This window comes from Eptesicus fuscus, chromosome 11, assembly GCF_027574615.1.
Source record: "Eptesicus fuscus isolate TK198812 chromosome 11, DD_ASM_mEF_20220401, whole genome shotgun sequence".
Lineage (NCBI taxonomy): Eukaryota > Metazoa > Chordata > Mammalia > Chiroptera > Vespertilionidae > Eptesicus > Eptesicus fuscus.
The window spans coordinates 48,212,804-48,232,843 of NC_072483.1; the positions used below are offsets into that span (position 1 = coordinate 48,212,804).

Genomic DNA, 20,040 nt, shown 5'->3' on the forward strand with positions numbered 1-20,040 from the left:
ACAGAAATGGCTGCCACCACAGAGTGAGCAGAAGGCTTGGCTCTGCTACAGGCTACAAAGTTTCAATTGTAGAAGATAAATAATCCCAGATACCAGGGCCTCCACTTGGGTCGCTGGGTGTGTGTGTGTGTGTGTGTGTGTGTGTGTGTGTGTGTGTGGCCGGCCTGCAAACCATCCTTGCCCAGGCTGCCCCATGCCCCAAGGGAACCCCCACCCTGATCCGGGACACCCTTCAGGGCAAACCAGCTGGCCCCCACACACGCACCAGGCCTCTATCCTACCTAATAAGAGTAATATGCAGATTGACCATCACTCTAACACACAAGATGGCTGACCCCATTTGGTCAAAGATCCTGCCCCCATATGGACACAAGATGGCCACCACAAGATGGCCAGCAGGGGAGGGCAGTTGGGAGGGACCAGGCCTGCAAGGGAGGGCAGTTGGGGGCGATCAGGCCAGCAGGGGAGGGCAGTTGGGAGGGACCAGGCCTGCAAGGGAGGGCAGTTGGGGGCGATCAAGCCTGCAGGGGAGGGCAGTTAGGGATGACCAGGCTGGCAGAGGAGGGAAGTTGGGGGCAACCGGGCCTGAAGGGAAGGGCAGTTGGAGGGGACCCAGGCCTGCAGGGAAGAGCAGTTGGGGGGGATCAGGCCTGCAGGGGAAGACAGTTAGGGGTGACCAGGCCAGTAGGGGAGGGCAGTTAGGGGTGACCAAGCCTGCAGGGGAGGGCAGTTAGGTGCAAACAGGCTGGCAGGGGAGCAGTTAGGCATCAATCAGGCTGGCAGGGGAGTGGTTAGGGGATGATCAGGCTGGCAGGCAGAAGCAGTTAGGGGCAATCAGGAAGGCAGGCAGGAGAGCAGTTGGGAGCCAACAGTCCTGGATTGTGAGAGGGTTGTCCAACTGCCCATTTAGGCCCAGGATCAGGCCTAAACGGGCAGTCAGACATCCCTCGAGAGGTCCCAGGTTGGAGAGGGTGCAGGCTGGGCTGAGGGACACCCCCCCACCCCCGTGCATGAATTTCGTGCACCGGGCCTCTAGTAATTTATAATTTTCTAGTAGCCACATTTTTAAAAAGTGAAAAAGAGTGAAATTAATTTTATTTATTTATTATCAAAAGAAACTTTATTTCTCATTGATTCGGGTACAACGGAAGGGTAGATGGAAAGAAGTTGGGAGGGAGGTAGAAAAAATTCTAGGAAGAGGAAGGGCTGGATTGAGGGAGATAACAAACATGTACAGGACAAAGGGGGAATTCTTAAGAAGAAGATATTGAATGAGGGAGCAGTAATAGGGGGCACAAATTCAAAATCAGCCACAGTTGGGGTGAGGGGAGCATTGGGCCCAGGCTGGTTGGAAAAGGGGAAGCTAGTACAATTTAGGGCTACAGGACCCTGGCGTTCTGTCAGGGTATCAGGGCTCAGGTTTCAGGGTATAACATGGGGGAGTCCAAGAGCTATGCTGGCTGCAGGGGGAGCCCCCAGGCCCCTCCTCTAGAGCATCTCCTTTTGGGGGAATCTCACTGATGTGGCAAAGCCTTTCACTGTAGTCTGGCTGCAGGCTCTCCACCAGTTCCTTAGACACACCACTCCAGGCCGAAAAGTTCCCATTGTATTTGATAACCAGTTCCTCTAGGCTCTTGAGGGTAGGAACTCGGGATACGGTCCTTTCTAGCCAGCAGTACACAAAGATGAGGCTAACAATCAGTCCCACAGAGCCAAGGGGGATGAGCACCGCTTCCAGTGCAAACAATGATGGGGGCTCTATGGGCTTCTTTGAGGTATGGCTGCCCCAGTGGATCGGGTGGCTCCATTCACTCCAATGCTGAGCATTTCCACAGAGTGGGTTATAGCGACTCCGAACACGAAACGTGTAGAGTTTCTGCCCATCCACACTAGGCAAGGAGAAGCTACAGCTGTGGCCCACTAACTGTTCAATCCAGCTGCGGTCCTGGCCACTCCGGTACTGCACCAGGTACTCCAAACAGCGGCCCAAGTCTCTGTTGCTCCACCTCAGTTCTAGCTGGGATTCACTCAGGTTGTGAAGTGTTAGGTTCTCTGGAGCCCAGGGAATCACCAGATCCTTCAGGTTTAGCCTCTTTTTGGTCTTCCTCCCAAGTTCCTGTGGGTCCTGGAGCTGTACAACAAATGTTTGGTAGAGATGGATCTCCTCTTTTCCCAACCAGCAGCCAGAAGTGATCTCTGAAGAGTATAGATAGTGGCCACACTCCTGGACTTTGTCATGACCAGAGTTCCCATACCAATAGTGCAGAGTCAGGTTGGTGGGCCGAGGCTCAGAGCTGCTGTCCCAAGTGCAGTTCATGTACTCAACATTGAATACAAAACACTGAACCTCTGGGAGGGGCAGGGTGGAAACACTGAGGGCTCCAGGGGGTGTAGATGTCAGGAGTACATGAGCTTTATTCCCATTGGGTGTGAGGACTGTGGGGGTCAGCCCCATCCCCAGGAGAGGCAGCTGCAGGAATAAGAGGAATCTGAACGGCAGTGGTCGCTTCAACATGGCACTCTTGTTCTTCGTTCTCTGGGTGGTACTGTCAAGAGTGAAATTAATTTAAAAAATAGATCTTATTTAATTCAATATACCCAAAATATCATCTTAACATATAATTGAATATAAAAATTAACAAATGATATATTTTACCTTGTTTGTATTAAGTCTTCAACATGTTACAGCAAATGTCAACTCAGACTAACCAGGTTTCAAGCCCTCAATAATCACATGTGGCTGGCTAGTGGCTACCATTTGTATAGTAGAGGACTAATTAATAAATGCTCAACCTATTTCCTTTGGGTTTATTATTATTTTTTAATGGTTAATAATTCTTTTTAAAATCTTTATTGTTGAGCGTATTACAGATGTCTCCCCCTTTTTTTCCCCCCATTGCCCTCCTCCACTTGGATCCTGCCCCACCTGAGGCCTTTACTACACTATAGTCTGTGTCCATGGGTAATGCATATATGCAGATATGGTCTTTGGTTCATCTCTTCCCACCCACACCTCTGAGATTCTGTTCCATGTTTCCACATCTCTGGCTCTATTTTATTCATCGGTTTATTTTGTTCATTAGGTTCCTTGTTCATTTATTTTGATTTTTAGATTCAATTGTTGATAGATATGTATTTATTGCCATTTTTTGTTCATATTCTCCTCATTCTCCTTCAAGAAGACCCTAGAACATTTCATGTAATACTGGTTTGGTGGTGATGAACTCCTTTAACTTTTTCTTGCCTATGAAGCTCTTTATCTGACCTTCTATTCTACATGATAGCTTTGCTGGATAGAGTAATCTTGGTTTTAGGTCCTTGCTTTTTTTTTTTTTTAATTTAATAAATCTTTATTGTTCAGATTATTACGATTGTTCTTCTTTTTTACCCCCATAGCTCCCCTCCACCTGGTTCCCACCCCACCTTCTGCCCTTACCTCCCCCGCACTGTCCTCATCCATAGGTGTACAATTTTTGTCCAGTCTCTTCCCGCACCCCCCACACAGCTTTCCCCCTGAGAATTGTCAGTCCACTCCCTCTCTATGCCCCGGATTCTATTATATTCACCAATTTATTCTGTTCATCAAATTTTTTATTCACTTGATTTTTAGATTCACTTGTTGATAGACATGTATTTGTTGTTCATATTTTTATCTTTATCTTTTTCTTCTTCTTCCTCTTCTTAAAGAATATCTTTCAGCATTTCATATAATACTGGTTTGGTGGTGATGAATTCCTTTAGCTTTTTCTTATCTGTGAAGCTCTTTATCTGACCTCCAATTCTGAATGATAGCTTTGCTGGGTAGAGTAATCTTGGTTGTAGGTTCTTGCTATTCATCACTTTGAATATTTCTTGCCACTCCCGTCTGGCCTGCATAGTTTCTGTTGAGAAATCAGCTGACAATCATATGGGTGCTCCCTTGTAGGTAACTAACTGTATTTCTCTTGCTGCTTTTAATATTCTCTCTTTGTCTTTTGCTCTTGGCATTTTAATTATGATGTGTCTTGGTGTGGTCTTCTTTGGATTACTTTTGTTTGGGGTTCTCTACGCTTCCTGGACTTGTAAGTCTATTTCTTTCACCAGGTGGGTGAAGTTTTCTGTCATTATTTCTTCAAATAGGTTTTCAGTATCTTGCTCTCTCTCTTCTTCTGGCACCCTCATAATTCTGATGTTGGTATGCTTGAGGTTGTCCCAGAGGCTCCTTACACTATCTTCAAGTTTTTGGATTCTTTTATGTTTTTGCTTTTCTGATTGAGTGTTTTTTTGCTTCTTTGTATTTCAAATCTTTGACTTGACTCTTCCAGTCTTCTAGTCTGCTGTTAGGTCTCTGTATGATATTTTTTTATTTCAGTCAGTGTATGTTTTATTTCTAGTTGGTCATTTTTCATATCCTCGAGGGTCTCGCTAAATTTATTGGCCTTTTCTAGGAAATTCTTGAAAAACTTTATAACCGTGGTTTTGAACTCTATATCCAGTCGTTTGCTTTCCTTCATTTCTTTCATTTGTGATCTGTTTCTTTGTCTCCGCATTTTTGCTGCTTCCCTGAGTTGGTAGAGTAGCTTTGTGTGCTAGGTGTCCTATAGGACCCAGTGGCTCAGCCTCTCCAGTTACCTGAGGTGGACACTTATGGTGCACCCCTTTGTGGACTGTGTGCACAGCCTTGTTATAGTTAAGTCTTGATTGTTGTTGGTATCACTGGGAGGAATTGACCTCCAGGCCAACTGGCTATGAGTATCAGCTATGTCTACACAGGGAGAACTTCTGTGCTGGAGACACCCTTATGGGAGAAGACTTGCAAAAGCCTCTGTGCTCAGCTTGGATGGGGTGGAGTCTCAGGGCAGAGCAGACAGCCTTGGCTTCCCGTCAGCCCTGTCCTATGAGGCCCCTGGGTCTCAGTGTCCCTTGGTAATCGTTGCAAGCACCTCTGAGAGAAAGCCACCCTTGAGTTTCGCCTGCTGCCAGACAGTCCAGTTTCTCCCCGAATGAGTCTGGTTTCCAAGAAACTCGCCCGGAACTGGAGTTCAGCGCAGTCTGGAGCTTCCGTCTCCCTCCCGCTTTAGAAAGCCAGCCGTACACTCAGCCACCCGTGCACTCAGCAGTCAACTCTCTCTGTGCGTACGCGCCTCCGGACCTCTGCCTTCTGTGGCTCCCCTGAGTATCAGTGTGCTTTCTCTTTTCCTGACAGTCCAGATTCCCCCCAAAAATGAGTTTGGGTTCCTAGAGTCTCACCCGGGACTGGAGTTCAGCGCAGTTGGGAGCTTCCATCTCCCTCCCGCTTTAGAAAGCCAGCCGCACACTCAGCCGCCCGTCCTCTCTGCACGCGCCTCCGTACCTCAGCCTTTTGTAGCTCCTCTGAGTCTCAATGTGCTTTCCTCTTTCCTTCTAGTTGTAGAATTTCCACTCAGCCAGCTTTCCTGTGGTTCTGGATGGTGTCCGTTTTGTCTATTAGTTGTAGTTTTGATATTGTTGTGCGAGGCAGCAGTTTAGGTGTTTACCTATGCTGCCATCTTGGTTTCTCCCTAGGTCTTTGCTTTTTATCACTTTGAATATTTCTTGCCACTCCCTCTGGCCTACAAAGTTTCTGTTGAGAAATCAGCTGACAGCTGTATGGGCACTCCCTTCTACAAGGAAGCAAAAAATAAAAAATATGAAGATAGTGTAAGGAGCCTCTGGGACAACTAACTGCTTTTCTCTTGCTGCTTTTAAGGTTCTCTCTTTGTTTTTAACCTTTGGCATTTGGGTGTGTCCTGGGGTGGGCCTATTTGTGTTCCTCCTGTTTGGAACTCCAAGCACTTCCTGGACTTGTTTCTGTCACCAGGTAGGGGAAGTTTTCTGTCAATTCTTTCTTCAAATAGATTTTCAATTTCTTTCTCTCTTTCTTCTTCCAGCACCCCATGATGCAAATATTCGTACGCTTTAAGTTATCCCAGAGGCTCCTTACACTCTCTTCATATTTTTGGATTCTTTTTTCTTTTTGCTCTTTTGAGTGAGTGTTTTTTTGCTTCCTCATATTACAAATCACTGATTTGAGTCTCAGCATCCTCTACTCTACTGTTGATTCCCTGTAAATTATTCTTCATCTCAGTATATCTTTCATTTCTGACTGGTCCTTTTTTTATGTTGTCGACATTCTAAGTTCCTTGAAAATCTCATTAAGTTCCTTGAGCCTCCTTATAACCATTGTTTTGAACTCCATAACCAGTAGTATGCTTGTTTCCATTTCATTTAGTTCTTTTTTCTGGGAATTTCTCCTGTTCTTTCATTTTTGACATGTTTCTTTGTCTCTGCATTTTGGCTGCATCCCTGTGTTTGTTTCTATGTATTAGGTAGAGCTGCTATGTCTCAGAATTGTAAAGTGGCCTTGTGTAATAGGTGTCCTGTAGGGCCTAGTTGCTCAGCCTCCCCAGTCACCTGAGCTGGGTACTCTAGGTGTGGCTCCTATGTGGGCTGAGTGCAATGACCTGTTGTAGTTGAGGCTTGATTGCTGTTGGCATCACTAGGAGGAATTGACCTCCAGGGCAATTGGCTGTGAGGACCAGCTGCGACTACAGCAGAAGAACTGCTGTGCAGGAGACGCCCCATACGGAACAGGAGTTGCTTTAGTAGGGTTTTGGTGCTCACTGAGTCCACCCCTTGAGTGTGTCACTTGTGGATATGATAGAGTTGTAATCTGGCATGATCTGAAGTTGTCCATCAGGTGCACTGGCTCTGGGGCCTCCTGAAAGGTGCAAATTCAGCCACAGTCTGTGCCCTGTCTGGAGCTATAGAATGATCTGCAGGTGAATGCTACTTGTGTTGGGCTTGTAGGTACCTAGGAGAGGCCAAACTGTGAACCTTGGCAAGCTGCTGCTAGTGCCAAGCCTGGGGTCACTTATCAAGAGGTATGGGGCACCCTGAGTCCAGCTGCTAGGAATGTCTAAAGCCTGAGACAGGACAGGCCATTCATATGGAAAAGCCACTGCAAACAGCTTGGGTGAGGCTGCAAATTGGGTGGGGTGAGATCTCAGGGCTGGGCAAACAGAATAGGCCAGGTTAAGACTCAGCTATGGTGCCTGCCAGTGAGCTCTGTGTGTGGGGAGATCTTAGCAGAGGAACAATGACCTCTGCTAGCACTTTTGTCTAGGAGACAGCTGCCCTGCGCACCCCTCCCCTCCCGAAATTCCTGCCCTGATGATAGACAATTTAGTTCCTTTCTGTATGGCCCTAAATCCTTTCAAACTGCTGTCCCAGTGCTAGAGCTCCAAGAGAGTGAGTCTGAATAAGTCCGTGTGCTGGCCCTTAAAGAGGAATTGCCTGGGACTCCAGCAGCCTCTGTGTCACTCAGCCATAATCCCCACTGGTTTTATAGCCTGAAGTTACGGGGACTTCTCTTCCCAACTCTGGAGGCTTGGGCTGGGGCTGGGACCACTTGCTCTTCATAGGAGGCCTCCTCAGCCAAGATATCCCTCTCAATTAAAAATACCACACATGGATGTTAGACCAGCTCATTTTGTGCCTTTGCCCCTCCGACCAGTCTCAATGTCCTTTCTTCTTTACTTCTCTAGTTGTAGGTTTTCTATTCAGACAGATTTTAGGCAGTTCTGAATGATGGTTGTTCTGTATTTTAGTTGTAATTTTGATGTGGTTGTGGGAGGATGTGTGTACTGCGTTTACCTACACCGCCATCTTGTTGTTTCTCCTCAACCTACTTCCTTTAAAAATTTATATGGTTGTAATAACAATATAAAAAATCCACAAATCACTTTCCTAGCCCTAGAGACCTTGTTCCCCAAAGATAGTCAGAAAATAATTTTGTCTGCAGATATCATGTAACTTCACATCTTTAGCCCTGGCCCCTTTCCCTCTTCCCAGTGGCAGAGCCTGTGTTCAGGACATTTTCCAGAATGTTCTGCTCCCAAAGCCTATTCAAAAACACCTATAGTAGGTACTGGAGACGGGAATAAATACTTCTAATCTCAGTTTCCCCACTTAAGTAAATCTTCCTTTAAATGTCAATTATACTTCAATGAAGCTGAAATTAAAAAAGAAAAAAGAAACCTTCAGACTATGCTAAAACAGAAGTGATTTTGCATTGTTGAATTGTTCTTACAAGGCATATACCAATAGGCCTTGTAAGAACATGCGGTCCCTTACCATTTGCTGCCCTGTATTGCTAATTATAAAAATTTTCTATAAACATCTCTTTCCAAATAGAGGGTAGATTTCCTGAAAGCATGGACTAGGGCAGTGATGGGCAACCTTTTGAGCTTGGTGTGTCAAACTTCGCCAAAAAACTGAGCATAACTCGGGTAGTGTGTCACTTTGAGGAAAAAACATTATTTCGCAAATGTTTCATCCTCAGGAGCAGCAAATGTTTCATCCTCGGCATGCGGCCGCCTCAGCGGCCGTGTGTCATCAGAAATGGCTACGCGTGTCAGTGCTGACACGCCTGTCATAGGTTCGCCATCACTGGACTAGGGTCACACCAGTGTGTTCTTCCGGGTGTTTAGTAAGCAGCAAGTACCGAATATACATTTGTTGACTGACAAGTACTTGAAAAGAAGAAGCGTCTGTGGGGCAGGAGGAAGATTCTGTCTAGAAAAGAGGCATGGAGTGGTAACTCTAGCAAATCAGGATCAGGGTGAGCAGGGAGGGCCTGCAAGAACACCAAAGCTGAGGAAAGCACTGTGAAGTTTCACTTTTCTAATTCCATTTGCAAAGAAATTAGAACTGGCAACTCTTAAATTAGGATCAGTGAGCCTCAACCACATAAGTGATTAGCATTAAAAATCCTTTCTTGGCACTAAATGAAAATAGTACCACTGTTGATGTTTAATATACATACATAATATCAGGCCTAAGAAGATAACTCACCACATGTTGTGCTCAAAAACTTTGGCTGGGTCACTTAGAATCCTTGATCCCAGAGGGACTGCTGGGTGATAACCACTTTGGTATCTCTGTGGCACATTTCTTATCCTTAGACAGGAAATCGAATTTCTCCAAATCCCATTCATCCTAATTAGTACCTAAAAAATTACAAACAATTAATCAGTCAATATGGATTGAACAGTGTATTGTTTATCTAATAGCCAAAAATTGGTCCAAAAGGTTTATAAGAATCCATTGTAATACAGCTCGACATTTCACTCCCATTCAGTTGTGCACCACGACATTCAGCCTATGCTGTAAATGCAAACTAAGTAACTTTAATATATTTTTATTGATTTCAGAGAGGAAGGGAGAGGGAGAGAGAGATAGAGAGAAACATCAATGATGAGAAAGAATCATTGATCAGCTGCCTCCTGCAGGCCCCCTACTTGGGGATCAAGCCTGCAGCCCAGGTTAATGCCCTGACCAGGAATCAAACCATGACTTCCTGGTTCATAGTTTGACGCTCAACCACTAAGCCACACTGGCTGGGCAAACCGAATAACTTTAAATGAAAGATGGGCATGATAGTTTTTCTTCTCAAGTATTTTCAGGCTAAGAGAAGGGAAAATAGTATTTAGTGTTTGACATTGGCTGACAATCTTTATATATCACAGCCTAGACCAACCTTGCCTTGTTTGGCATTTGCTTACTTAATTTTTAGCATGTGGCCAAAGCATGTAAACCAAGAATCTGGATTTTGTGTATTAAAAAGTTTTAAGTGATTTCATTATTCTTGTGTCTAGGAAAACATTTTTCTAGGAGAAATTTTGTGACCACTAGACCAAAACCCCCAAGTACTATAGTAGTAGAATAAGAAAACAAACCTATTGTCTCATTCCCTGGGCTGAGTTAAATAATGTGAAAATTAGTCAAATAAATAAGGACATATTGTATTAAGATACGATCACAGCCATTCTTAACTCTAACGACCCTGTATACATATACTTTTAAGAATAGTCAAGTCCAGCGTGGCTTAGTGGTTTAGCTTCGACCTATGAACCAGATCATGGTTCGATTCCTGGTCAGGGCATATGCCAGGGGTTGTGGGCTTGATCCCTAGTGTGGGGCGTGCAGGAGGCAGCCAGTCAATGATTCTCTCTCATCACTGATGTTTCTATCTCTCTCTCCCTCTTCCTTCCTCCCTGAAATCAATAAAAATATATTTTTAAAAAAAGAATAGTCAATAATACTTTTGCAAAATAGGTTTCCCTATACAAAACACATGTTTTAATTCTAGCGCATCAGTTGCCTAGCTAAATCCATCCCCATTTCTGGAAGAATAATCTAAACATTTAATTAGTATGTCATCTTAATTATGTATTGGCAAATATGTCAGTTTAAAATGTTTATGGAAAAGTCTAAAAAAGAAGCTCTAAAGATCTTATTTTTTCCAGTAAGAATCCATTGTGATACAGCTCAGCATTTCACTCCCATTCAGTTGTGCACCACGACAGTCAGCCTAATGCTGTAAGCTGTCAGGTAGAAACAGATGCTATAAGGTGTGTGTACATAATATGCACTAGAGACTATCCAAGGTGCTATTAGGCATAAAAATGACATGTATTGTACACCCTTTACCACCTTATTGAAAGTCAATGGGTTTTAAGACTGTGAATTTCAAAATGAACTGCAGAATGTCAAAAACATCTCATGGTGTTTTTGAACATAAAATTCAAAATTTTCCATTTGAAAAAAAAAGAGCTTAGTTATACACACCAAAAAGACTGTAATTCATATGTGACTAACAGTGATGAGAAATAAAACATTCAATAGCTAGTGCCGAGCTCCTGTTTTTTGTTTGCTTTTCCTTCTCCACTCAATGCAAGCGCCTTGGTTGAAGCAATGAAGTTAAATGCTCTGCCTACCACTACCTTTCCTCTGATATGCCTTTGTTCTTTTCTCCTGCCAGTGTGCCACGTAAGACTAACAAACCCTACTTGCACAATTATTTTTAGAGCTCTCTTTCTGCACTGAATACTACTCATAAAATCTCTATGCTGAAAAGTAGAAACTGATTACACCTAGAGAGGCAATTCATGCTCAAAAGTGTAAGAGATGTAAACGTATTTCCACCCAAATCAAAATGAAATTTCAATCCTTCAAATAATCATGTGATACTTATCTATGTCTGTCTACATATAGAAGAGGAAGAGAGAGGAAAATAATATATGAGCTCCTCCCACTATAAATGACCAAGAACCTCTATACACAGTTGGAGACAAAAAGTCATACGCAGATTGGATATTAGGCAATTCAGGAAAATGTCAGAAACGTGTGTGCCTTGCAGGCTGCCAGCCTGTAGAGAGTATACAGTGTGGCCAGGACCTAAGTATGAGGCAATTTGTCCTCTGCTTAGGCAGCTGTTTTTCTAATTAACTACATAAGCATATTTATTTATTTTTATTATCTGTAACAGTCACAGCTTAGCTCTTTATATTTTTATTATACAAATGTGTAAATTTGTATAATAAATACAAATACAAAATAAAATTACATAAATGCCTTCTCAAGTAAACTGCAAGCTTCAAAGGGCAGCACCAAGCTGCTCGTGAATTGTTTGATTACACAAAAATGACACTTGTCTGATATCAATTTAATTAGAAGGAAGGTCTTTATATTTTCTAGGGTGGCTCCTAAGATCCTTACAGTGTGGAAGAAGGAAGTGACAGAAGAGTGTGACAGTATACAGGCAGCTATCCAGTTACATTGACTGTAGTGACAGAGAAATATGTGCTTCATGTTATGACTATGATGATAGCTTAATGTTTACTAGGCCACGGTTCTATTTTGTGATGGGGGAAAAAAGAGAAGAGCAGGGTTAGCCAGAATTCCAGTGGAGAAAGTTGGTTTCTGCTACCAGAGTGTCCCACTTTCTTTATGTACCCACTTTTAACTCTCTTTTGGCATACCCTAATTTGGATACAGGATTAACTAAGATATCTGCAAAATGAAGCTATATGGGTAAGTAGTATTTTTATTTGAAATAACACAAAGAGGTACAGCTAAAAATATTCCATTCACTGGAAAGAAGGAAGACAGAGGAAATAAAAACAGATGGGACAATTAGTAATCAAAGACCAAGGAGGCATATATAAACCCAACCATATCTTACATTCAATATAAATGAACTCCAATGAAAATACATAGGTTGTCAACTTGTACAAAAAAAGCAAGACCCCACTATATACTGTCTATAAGAGAAACACTTTAAATATAAAAATACAAATATATTACAATATTAAAAAGAGATACCATGCAAATACTACATGAGAAGTACTGGTGGAACTGTATTAATAGACAAAGTAGGCTTTTAAAAAAGACTATTTTAGAGCTAAAATGGGACATTTAATAATGATGAGCCAATTTATCAAGAGATAACAATCCTAAATGTGCATGTACATAATAACAAAGCTTTAAAATACATGAAGCAAAAATGAACACAATTTTTTAAAAGAAGAAATTAACAAATTCTCAGTAATACTTGGAGATTTTAATATCCCTCTCTCAGCAATAAATAGAACAACACTAAGAAACAAACTATCAAAAAATCAATAAAGATAGAAAAGATTTGAGGATTATCAACTTAATTTAAATGACACTTACAGAAAGAACAATATATCTAATAACAGCAGAATACACATTCTTTTCCAGTGAACATGGAACATTTGCCAAGGTAGACCCTAAAAAAAGACCATATATCCTAGGCTATAAAACAAGTCTCAATAAATTCCAAAGTATTAAAATCATATGGAATATGCTTTCTGACCATGATATTAAATGGTAATATTTTTTATGAATTGACTTACTAATATTTCCTTATCTCTGATAATAGTAATTTCCTTGAACTGTACTTTGTCTAATACTAATATAACCCCACCAACTATCTTATGCATTGTTGTTTATGGCATATCTTTTTTAAAAATGTATTTATATGTTTACATTTAAAGTGCTTCTCTTACAGAAGCAAATTGTTGATTTTTCCTTTTCTATCCAAACATAATAATATCTAGAAAAATTCCTAACTATTTAGAAATTAAGCAACACACTTCTAAATAACCTATGGGTCAAAGATTTACATGAGTTAGTAAATGTTAAGGCAAACTAGAAAATATGTTAACTGAATAATAATGAAATCTTATGGGATGTAATGTTACCACAGCCATGTTTAGAGGAATATTTATTAGAAAGAAACATCTCAAATCAATGATCTCAGCTTAAATCTTAAAAAGGCAGCTCAGCTGGTGTGGCTCAGTGGTTGAGCATCAACCCTTGAACCAGGAGGTCACGGTTTGATTCTGGGTCAGGGTAGGCCCAGGTTACGGGCTCCATCCCCAGTAGGAGGCAGCCAATTGATGATTCTCTCTCATCAATGATGTTTCTATCTCTTTCTCCCTCTCCCTTCCACTCTATAAAAATCAATAAAACCATATACTTACTTGTTTAAAAGGCAGAAAAATAGTAAATTAGGTGCAAAGTAGAAAGACAGAAATAATAAAAAGCAGAAATCAATTAAATAGAAAAATAGATAAAACTCAGAAAATTCAAGTCAAAAGTTGGTTCTTTGAAAAGATTAGTAAACTCCTAGCAAGAATTATCTCAAGTATTTTTATTTCAGAAAACACAAATTTCTAATAACAGAAATGAAAAGGGACATCACCACAGACCCAATAGATGTAAAAAAGCTAATTTAGGAGCTATTATGAGTAATTTTATTTCACTTACTAGATGGGACAAATGCCTTGAAAACACAATTTACCAATAATAACATATCAAAACAGCACAAGAAAAAAATCTAAACAGCCCTAAATTTATTAAATAAATTAAATTTGTGATTTAAAGAAAAGCAAACATTACATTCATTAGGATAACTACTGTTATTTTTTAAAATATGTTTTCATTGATTTTAGAGAGAGATATATAGAGAGAAACATTGATTGGCTGCCTCCTATAGGCCCCCTACTAAGGATTGCGCCCACAAACCAGGCACATGTCCTGACTGGGAATCGAACCTGTGACCTCTAGGTGTACGGGATGATGCCCAACCAACTGTCACACTGGTCAGGGCAGGATGGCTATTTAAATAACACAAAAAAACAAAAAGAAAATAAGTGTTGGCAAGGATATGGAGCGATTAGAACTTTTGTGCATTGCTAGTGGGATTATAAAATGGTGCAGCTGCTATGAGAAATAGTATGGAAATTCCTCAAAATATTAAACATGGAATTACCATATGATTCAGTAATTCTACTTATGGATATAAACCCAAAAGAAGTGAAAGGAGGGACTCAAAAAGATGTTTGCATACTATGTTTATAGCAGCATTACTCACATGGGCAAAAGGTAAAAACAACCCAAATAGCCACTGAATAAACAAAATATGATTCTAATATACACTGAGTGGCCAGATTATTATGATCTCTGAACGCATAATAATGTGGCCACTCAGTGTACTTCTCTTGAGTACCTCATTTATTTGATATCAAAGATACCATAAATCGTGCACCTAATCAGTTTTCCCCTTTGCACTGGCTGATAGAAAGCTCAGGGCAAATAGGTGGTTGATCTCCAGCAAAATAGAATACTTTTGGTACCCATTTGAGATACAAATACACCAAGTGGCCAGATTATTATGCGTTCAGAGATCATAATAATCCGGCCACTCAGTGTATATAAAGAGCTAGGTGGTGTCACGACCCAACGGGTGACCGGTCACCATGAAGTGCAGGGAGCACCTCTCAGTCCCCTCTCTCCCCTGGCCCCCGAGCCGCTCACCATGAGCGGGGCTGGCGGTGGGGCGGGACTGGGGACTGGTGGGCAGTGGTGGCAGGCTGCTTCATGGGGTGGCTGTGAGCTTAGCGGAGCAGTCACCCAGGCGGCAGCGAGTTTTGTGAAGCAGTCACGGGGCGGGGGAGTTTCACGGAGTTGTAGGATCGGGGAGCCCCGCGGAGCAGTGGTGGAGCGGGGGAGTTTCACGGAGTGTCCAGTGGCAAGCTTTGCGGGGCGGCAGCAAGCTTCACGGAGCAGTGGAGGGGCAGGGGGAGCCTGGCGGAGCAGTCAAGGGGCCACGAGCATGGCGGAGCGTCCTGGGGCAGGGAGCTTCACGGAGCAGGGGGCAGAGGCCAGGCTAGGCCTAGGGACCCTTACCGCACATGATTTCGTGGGTGCTGGGCCTCTAGTATATACATAAAATGGATATTCTTCAGCCTTTAAAAAGAAGGCATTTTGACATGGTACAACATGGATGAGCCCGAAGATATTAGGCTAACTGAAAAAAGTCCATCACCGAAGCACACATGCTATGTCATTCCTCTTGCATGAATTGCCTAGAGAAGTAAAAAATGGAGACAGAAAGTAGCCGGCAGTGGTCAGGGGCTGGCAGGGGGAGGAGAATGGGAGTTAAGTGTTTAAGGGGTATGAAGCTTTAATGGGGAAAGATGAAGTTCTGGAGATGAATGATTATGATGTTTGCACAACAAAATGAAGTTCTGGAGATGAATGATTGTGATGTTTGCACAACAATGTGAATGTCACTGAACTGTACACTTAAAGAAGATTAAAATGTGTATATTTTACCACAATAAAAACAAAACTACAACAAATCCTCCCTACAAAGAAAAACCACAGGCCTGATAGTTTCACCAGTGAATATCAAACATTTAAGCAAGAAATAACATCAACCTTATACCACTCTTAGGAAACAAGAGACACTTCTCAATCTGTCGCATGAGACCAGCATAACTCAGGTAAGCAGTACCTTTGCATTAAATGAATGTTTGATTATTGCTTTCATTGCTGAGGCTTATATTTAATTTTAATTACTCTAGTTCAGAGCAGAGAAGTACGAAGGCAAGAAGGATCTCCACAAATCCTTGTTAGGTGTTTGGGTTTTTATTTACAGTTGAAAGCCGCTGAAAAGGTTTGTGGGTCCTGATTCTTCACCTAACTTAGCTTACACTAATTCTGCCATATCAAATTCTAGTCCATATACTCAAGTGGTATTGTTTTTACTTACTTTGCTTATAGGTTTCGACTTTCTTCCTCTTGGTGACTTTAGAGCCATGGCCCTCTGAGATCTCAATGCCAAGACTCAGTCATGAATAGTCAATTGGCTAAAGCAATCACTAAGGAACAGATCCAGAAAAGAACTGAAGCTCTTAGGAATACTGGAGCAACAGAATTTCACGGTATAAATAGCATTTATGATGCTATCAAGTATACACAGGTATGCCATGAAGAGCTGACACACTTCCTGCCAGCTCTAAGGGTAGGTAAGTGTGCCTATTTTAGAATGCAAGGATAAAATGAAGGGTCTTGATATAGTATGGCACGCCAAGGAGAAGATGGCTTTAATACTTAGCAGTTTGCTGGGCCCACCACTACCACCACATTGTGCCTGAAGCAAAAGAACAGCCCTCGGTATTGAAGGACAATTTGTGGAGAAGAGATCTCTGCTCTAGCTCTAAATTTGGGCTAGATGTTTTGCTTCCCACTAAAATGGAGGCCTTTTCACGATGACTCACACATCTGCCTTACTAAACCAACTAACTATAACAAACTACCACAATAGGTAAAATATATGTACAAGGGTATTTCACGTTACAAACATGGAAGTATTTCTTAAATAACTGCAAATCTTATTTTTGTAGAATAACAGTTTAAGTACTGTTTAAATAAAAAGGATGATTTTAGTTAAAGAAAATACTTCATATTATATTTTGCAAATTGAAAAATACCTTTGAGAAAACAAAGCATCAATTCCAATTTATTTTTCATGGAAATCAGAATTTTAAAATTTTTTTGCCACATGTAAGGCCCTATTCTAAGCACTTTGCATGTATTATCTTATTCGACTTCTATCTCCCTATCAAGAGGCACTATTTTTATACTCATATTACAGAGGAAACCCCCCTATGGGATGAAGTAACATGGTAAAGTCACCCACCCAATAACTGATGGGGCTTCGATTTGGACCCAAGCAGTCTAACTGGAGAGCCCACACTCTGACTTAACTTTTTTTGTGTGTGAACATTTTTATTATTCACATACGTACAAGTCACCCATTTGCGTTCCACTTTTGTACCCTATACACGCAAGAAGGATCACAGTACTGATTCTCCAGTCTGCTCTGGGTTGCTAATTTGTTGTAACTGACTTAAGGAGGCCAGAATTCCTTCTCTCCCTTCATCTCTCTCAATTCTGTTTCTTCTCTTGGGCCTTAATCAAATAGCAAGTAATGCCACTGGGAGACACTAGTCCCCAGATTTAGGAGAGCAACTATTCTTTCCAGTCCTCACATTTCAAGGTACAAGCAAAGCACCCTCGCCTCACATAAATAATGCAACATTTTAACACCCAGTTCTTTTCAACTGGTCTACTTTTGCACAGCTGAGGAGTAGCGGCAAAGAAGGACATATTTCCCTTGCTACTAAAGCTTGATCCTAAGATTGCATTCTCACATCTCAATACTATTAGCACAGCACCAAAGAACTAGAGCAAACAGTACTGCTAGTTGTTTGAATCTACGATTATCCTTGGAGCACTTGGTTGGCTCTGAGCAAAAACTATTTGTAAGGCTCTTCCCCAAGGCTTTCCAGTTGTCTCGCTCGTGGAAATCTTGGGGGGGGGGGGGGGAAACTGCCGTAAAATACACACTAAATGCCTGCCCTCCATTTAAAAGTTAACTCCTCTTCCATATTTCCTGGGTTCTGAGCATCTTTCAACTAAACAAATTAGTGAGACATTCATGTTTTTACCTTTGTAATTGTTTAGCTTTTCTCAGCTGGGAAGCTGGTACAAGTTTTCATTCAGAGGAACAAGTATCATCTTGATAAAGCTGCACTGACATTACCTGAGAGGCTAGCATTAATGAGCGCAAATTAAAGTGCTATTGTACTGTGTTGGATAGTGAACGCCAACAGGTAAGAAACACTTAAGTATCAAATGCACTGCGGTGAAAGCCGAAGCTTCAATTCACCCTGTAAATGTCAGTGAACTCCGAGGGTGCCTATCTGTGAGGTAAACAGTTCAGGCAACTTGTACAGCTTGTTTTAATCTTTCTTTGGATGATTATAATTTCTTGGTATAAATTAGGTTATTAGCAACAACAGAACAACAACAATTACAGCAACTATTTACAGAGCACTTTGATGTCAGTCACTGCAGCTTCAAAATGGGAATCTCATGCTCAGTGTTTTGCTCTCCATGACCATCCTTAAAGGCGGCCATCCCTGCACTCACTCACAAAAAAAGGCTACTGGGATTCACAAGTTATTTCTTTAAGGGTTTCATGTAACCCATCTCAAGCCTGCCTCAATCCAAAATACCTGAAGGGTATACTATTCTAATTACTCTGGAAGTTATCTCTTAAAAACAGTATGCTGGACCAGAATGAAATCTGTTGTAACTCATTCACCTCTTTTCACATCTGTGTGTGCTATACAGTAACTTCTGGAGGCATTAATTAGATTTGATGGGCTGGTAAAGGACATTAAGTTGCATTCATACTTTGTGTGTAATCAGTTCTTACAAATTCACATGGATGAGATTGATGGAGTTCTGCTCTTAATGGAACTTCTGCTTTCTTATTCATTGGAAAGGTTCCTTAGTAAACGAGGTGAAGGAGATGCTTGTACCTTTTTGTAGGATTTACCCAGTCGTGTTTGGACTAACACATCAGTAAGGCTATTGTGGCACAAAATGAAATATTATTAAAAATTGAAGTCATAATAGATGAATATAACATTAGGGAATAAAAGTGTCCACATTTCACTTCCAAAGAAAAGTGAAATTTCCATAATTTCAAAAGAATGCGGGCTTTAGGTAGGCAGAGATTATAGCACTGTAAATTATATTTTAAAGAACCATAAATAGTTATGACTTGCAAAAAAAGCAAAGCAAACTGAACCATGTACTGTCAGGTAAAATTCTGACCATCACACCACAGAAGGAGAGACACAGTCAGAGAAAGGGCCAGAGAATGAAAAATAAAATTCATAGGAATGGCATAATTTCAACATGAGAACAGGTAAGCTGAAAGTTTCAGAGACCATATAGAATTTCTACAGGATTACGAGAAGGAGGCCAGAGTATTTAGATGCACCTGTACTTTTTACCTATAACAGTCAGATGCTGCTCCCATTGGGGTCACCTTTCTTCTCCTCTTGTCTTGAACAGTCTTTTTTGGCCTGGTCTTCTGTCAGTCATCTGGCCTTTTATCCAACAGGAAACAAATCCCTGATTTCCTTGTGGCCTTGCGATTACTTTGAGCTTAACTCTAACATTTTGTTCTTATTCAAAAGATCAGTCTTCCTAAAAAGTCACCTCTCAGCTACTTTGAAGTTGGAGGAGACATGTGACTGTGTTCTGGCTAAAGCCTTTGCTTAAAGGGAAAGGGGTCAGAAGATAGCTTGCTGGCACGGACACACCTGCCTCCTTCCTGAACTTAGATGTGATGCTGTGTACAGAGGAGGAATGGGGCCTGGTCCTTGATGGCATCACTGATAGGTACCACCTTCCCCTGGACTTCTTGCTAGGTGAGAAAAAGAAATTCCAAATTTTAGCCACTATTAGGTTTTCTGTTGTTTTCATCCAAGAGGATTCTAACAAATAATTACCATTACCATTAAGTCCTGGGAATCCAGGGGCAAATCCATTTGGTTCCTGCCTTCAAGAACCTTAACATCAAGTGAAGAAGTTGAGATGGAAACAAAGAATCCTCTACATGTATAGCAGAGGTAGGTATAAGGTTCTGCTAGAGCACAAAGGAATGAATAAGTATATTGATAATGGCTAGGAAAAGCTTCCTAGTGGGGACAACATTGTGTTGGGTCTAAAAGAACAAGTGGGGATATTCCAAGAAGAGAAGGGTGAAAGCCAGAGCATCTCAGGCAGAGGGATTAGTACAAATAAAGACAAAGAAGTGTGAAAGTGCACGTTATAGTCAGAGAATAAAAAAATAATTTGGAAAAATATGCTAATAACTTTGGAAATGAATAGAGTCTATAATTAGCACTGTACTTCAGTTGATAAAAGGTTGACAATTCTGAAATTAGTATATACATATACTGGAATTGAACAACTCAGAAATAGGAAGCAAATGGTGGGAACCAAGTTTCTCACCCATATAAT

At 41.5% G+C, this 20,040-nt stretch overlaps 1 protein-coding gene across 4 annotated transcripts in view; it reads right to left on the reverse strand.

Moving 5' to 3' along the window:
- Positions 1-20,040, reverse strand: part of METTL8 (methyltransferase 8, methylcytidine) — an 83,138-nt gene that overhangs the window by 45,429 nt on the left and 17,669 nt on the right. For 2 of the 4 annotated variants that reach the window (XM_028140993.2, XM_054723154.1), the window contains 2 exons: positions 8,854-9,008; positions 1,079-2,546 (listed from right to left, as the gene is read on the reverse strand). In XM_028140993.2, the coding sequence (XP_027996794.1) occupies positions 1,409-2,546; positions 8,854-8,996 (1,281 nt within the window). In that variant the 5' untranslated portion in view covers positions 8,997-9,008 and the 3' untranslated portion in view covers positions 1,079-1,408. Of the gene's footprint in view, positions 1-1,078; positions 2,547-8,853; positions 9,009-20,040 lie in introns of those variants that run through there. The other 2 variants (XM_054723156.1, XM_054723155.1) reach the window with 2 other exon arrangements.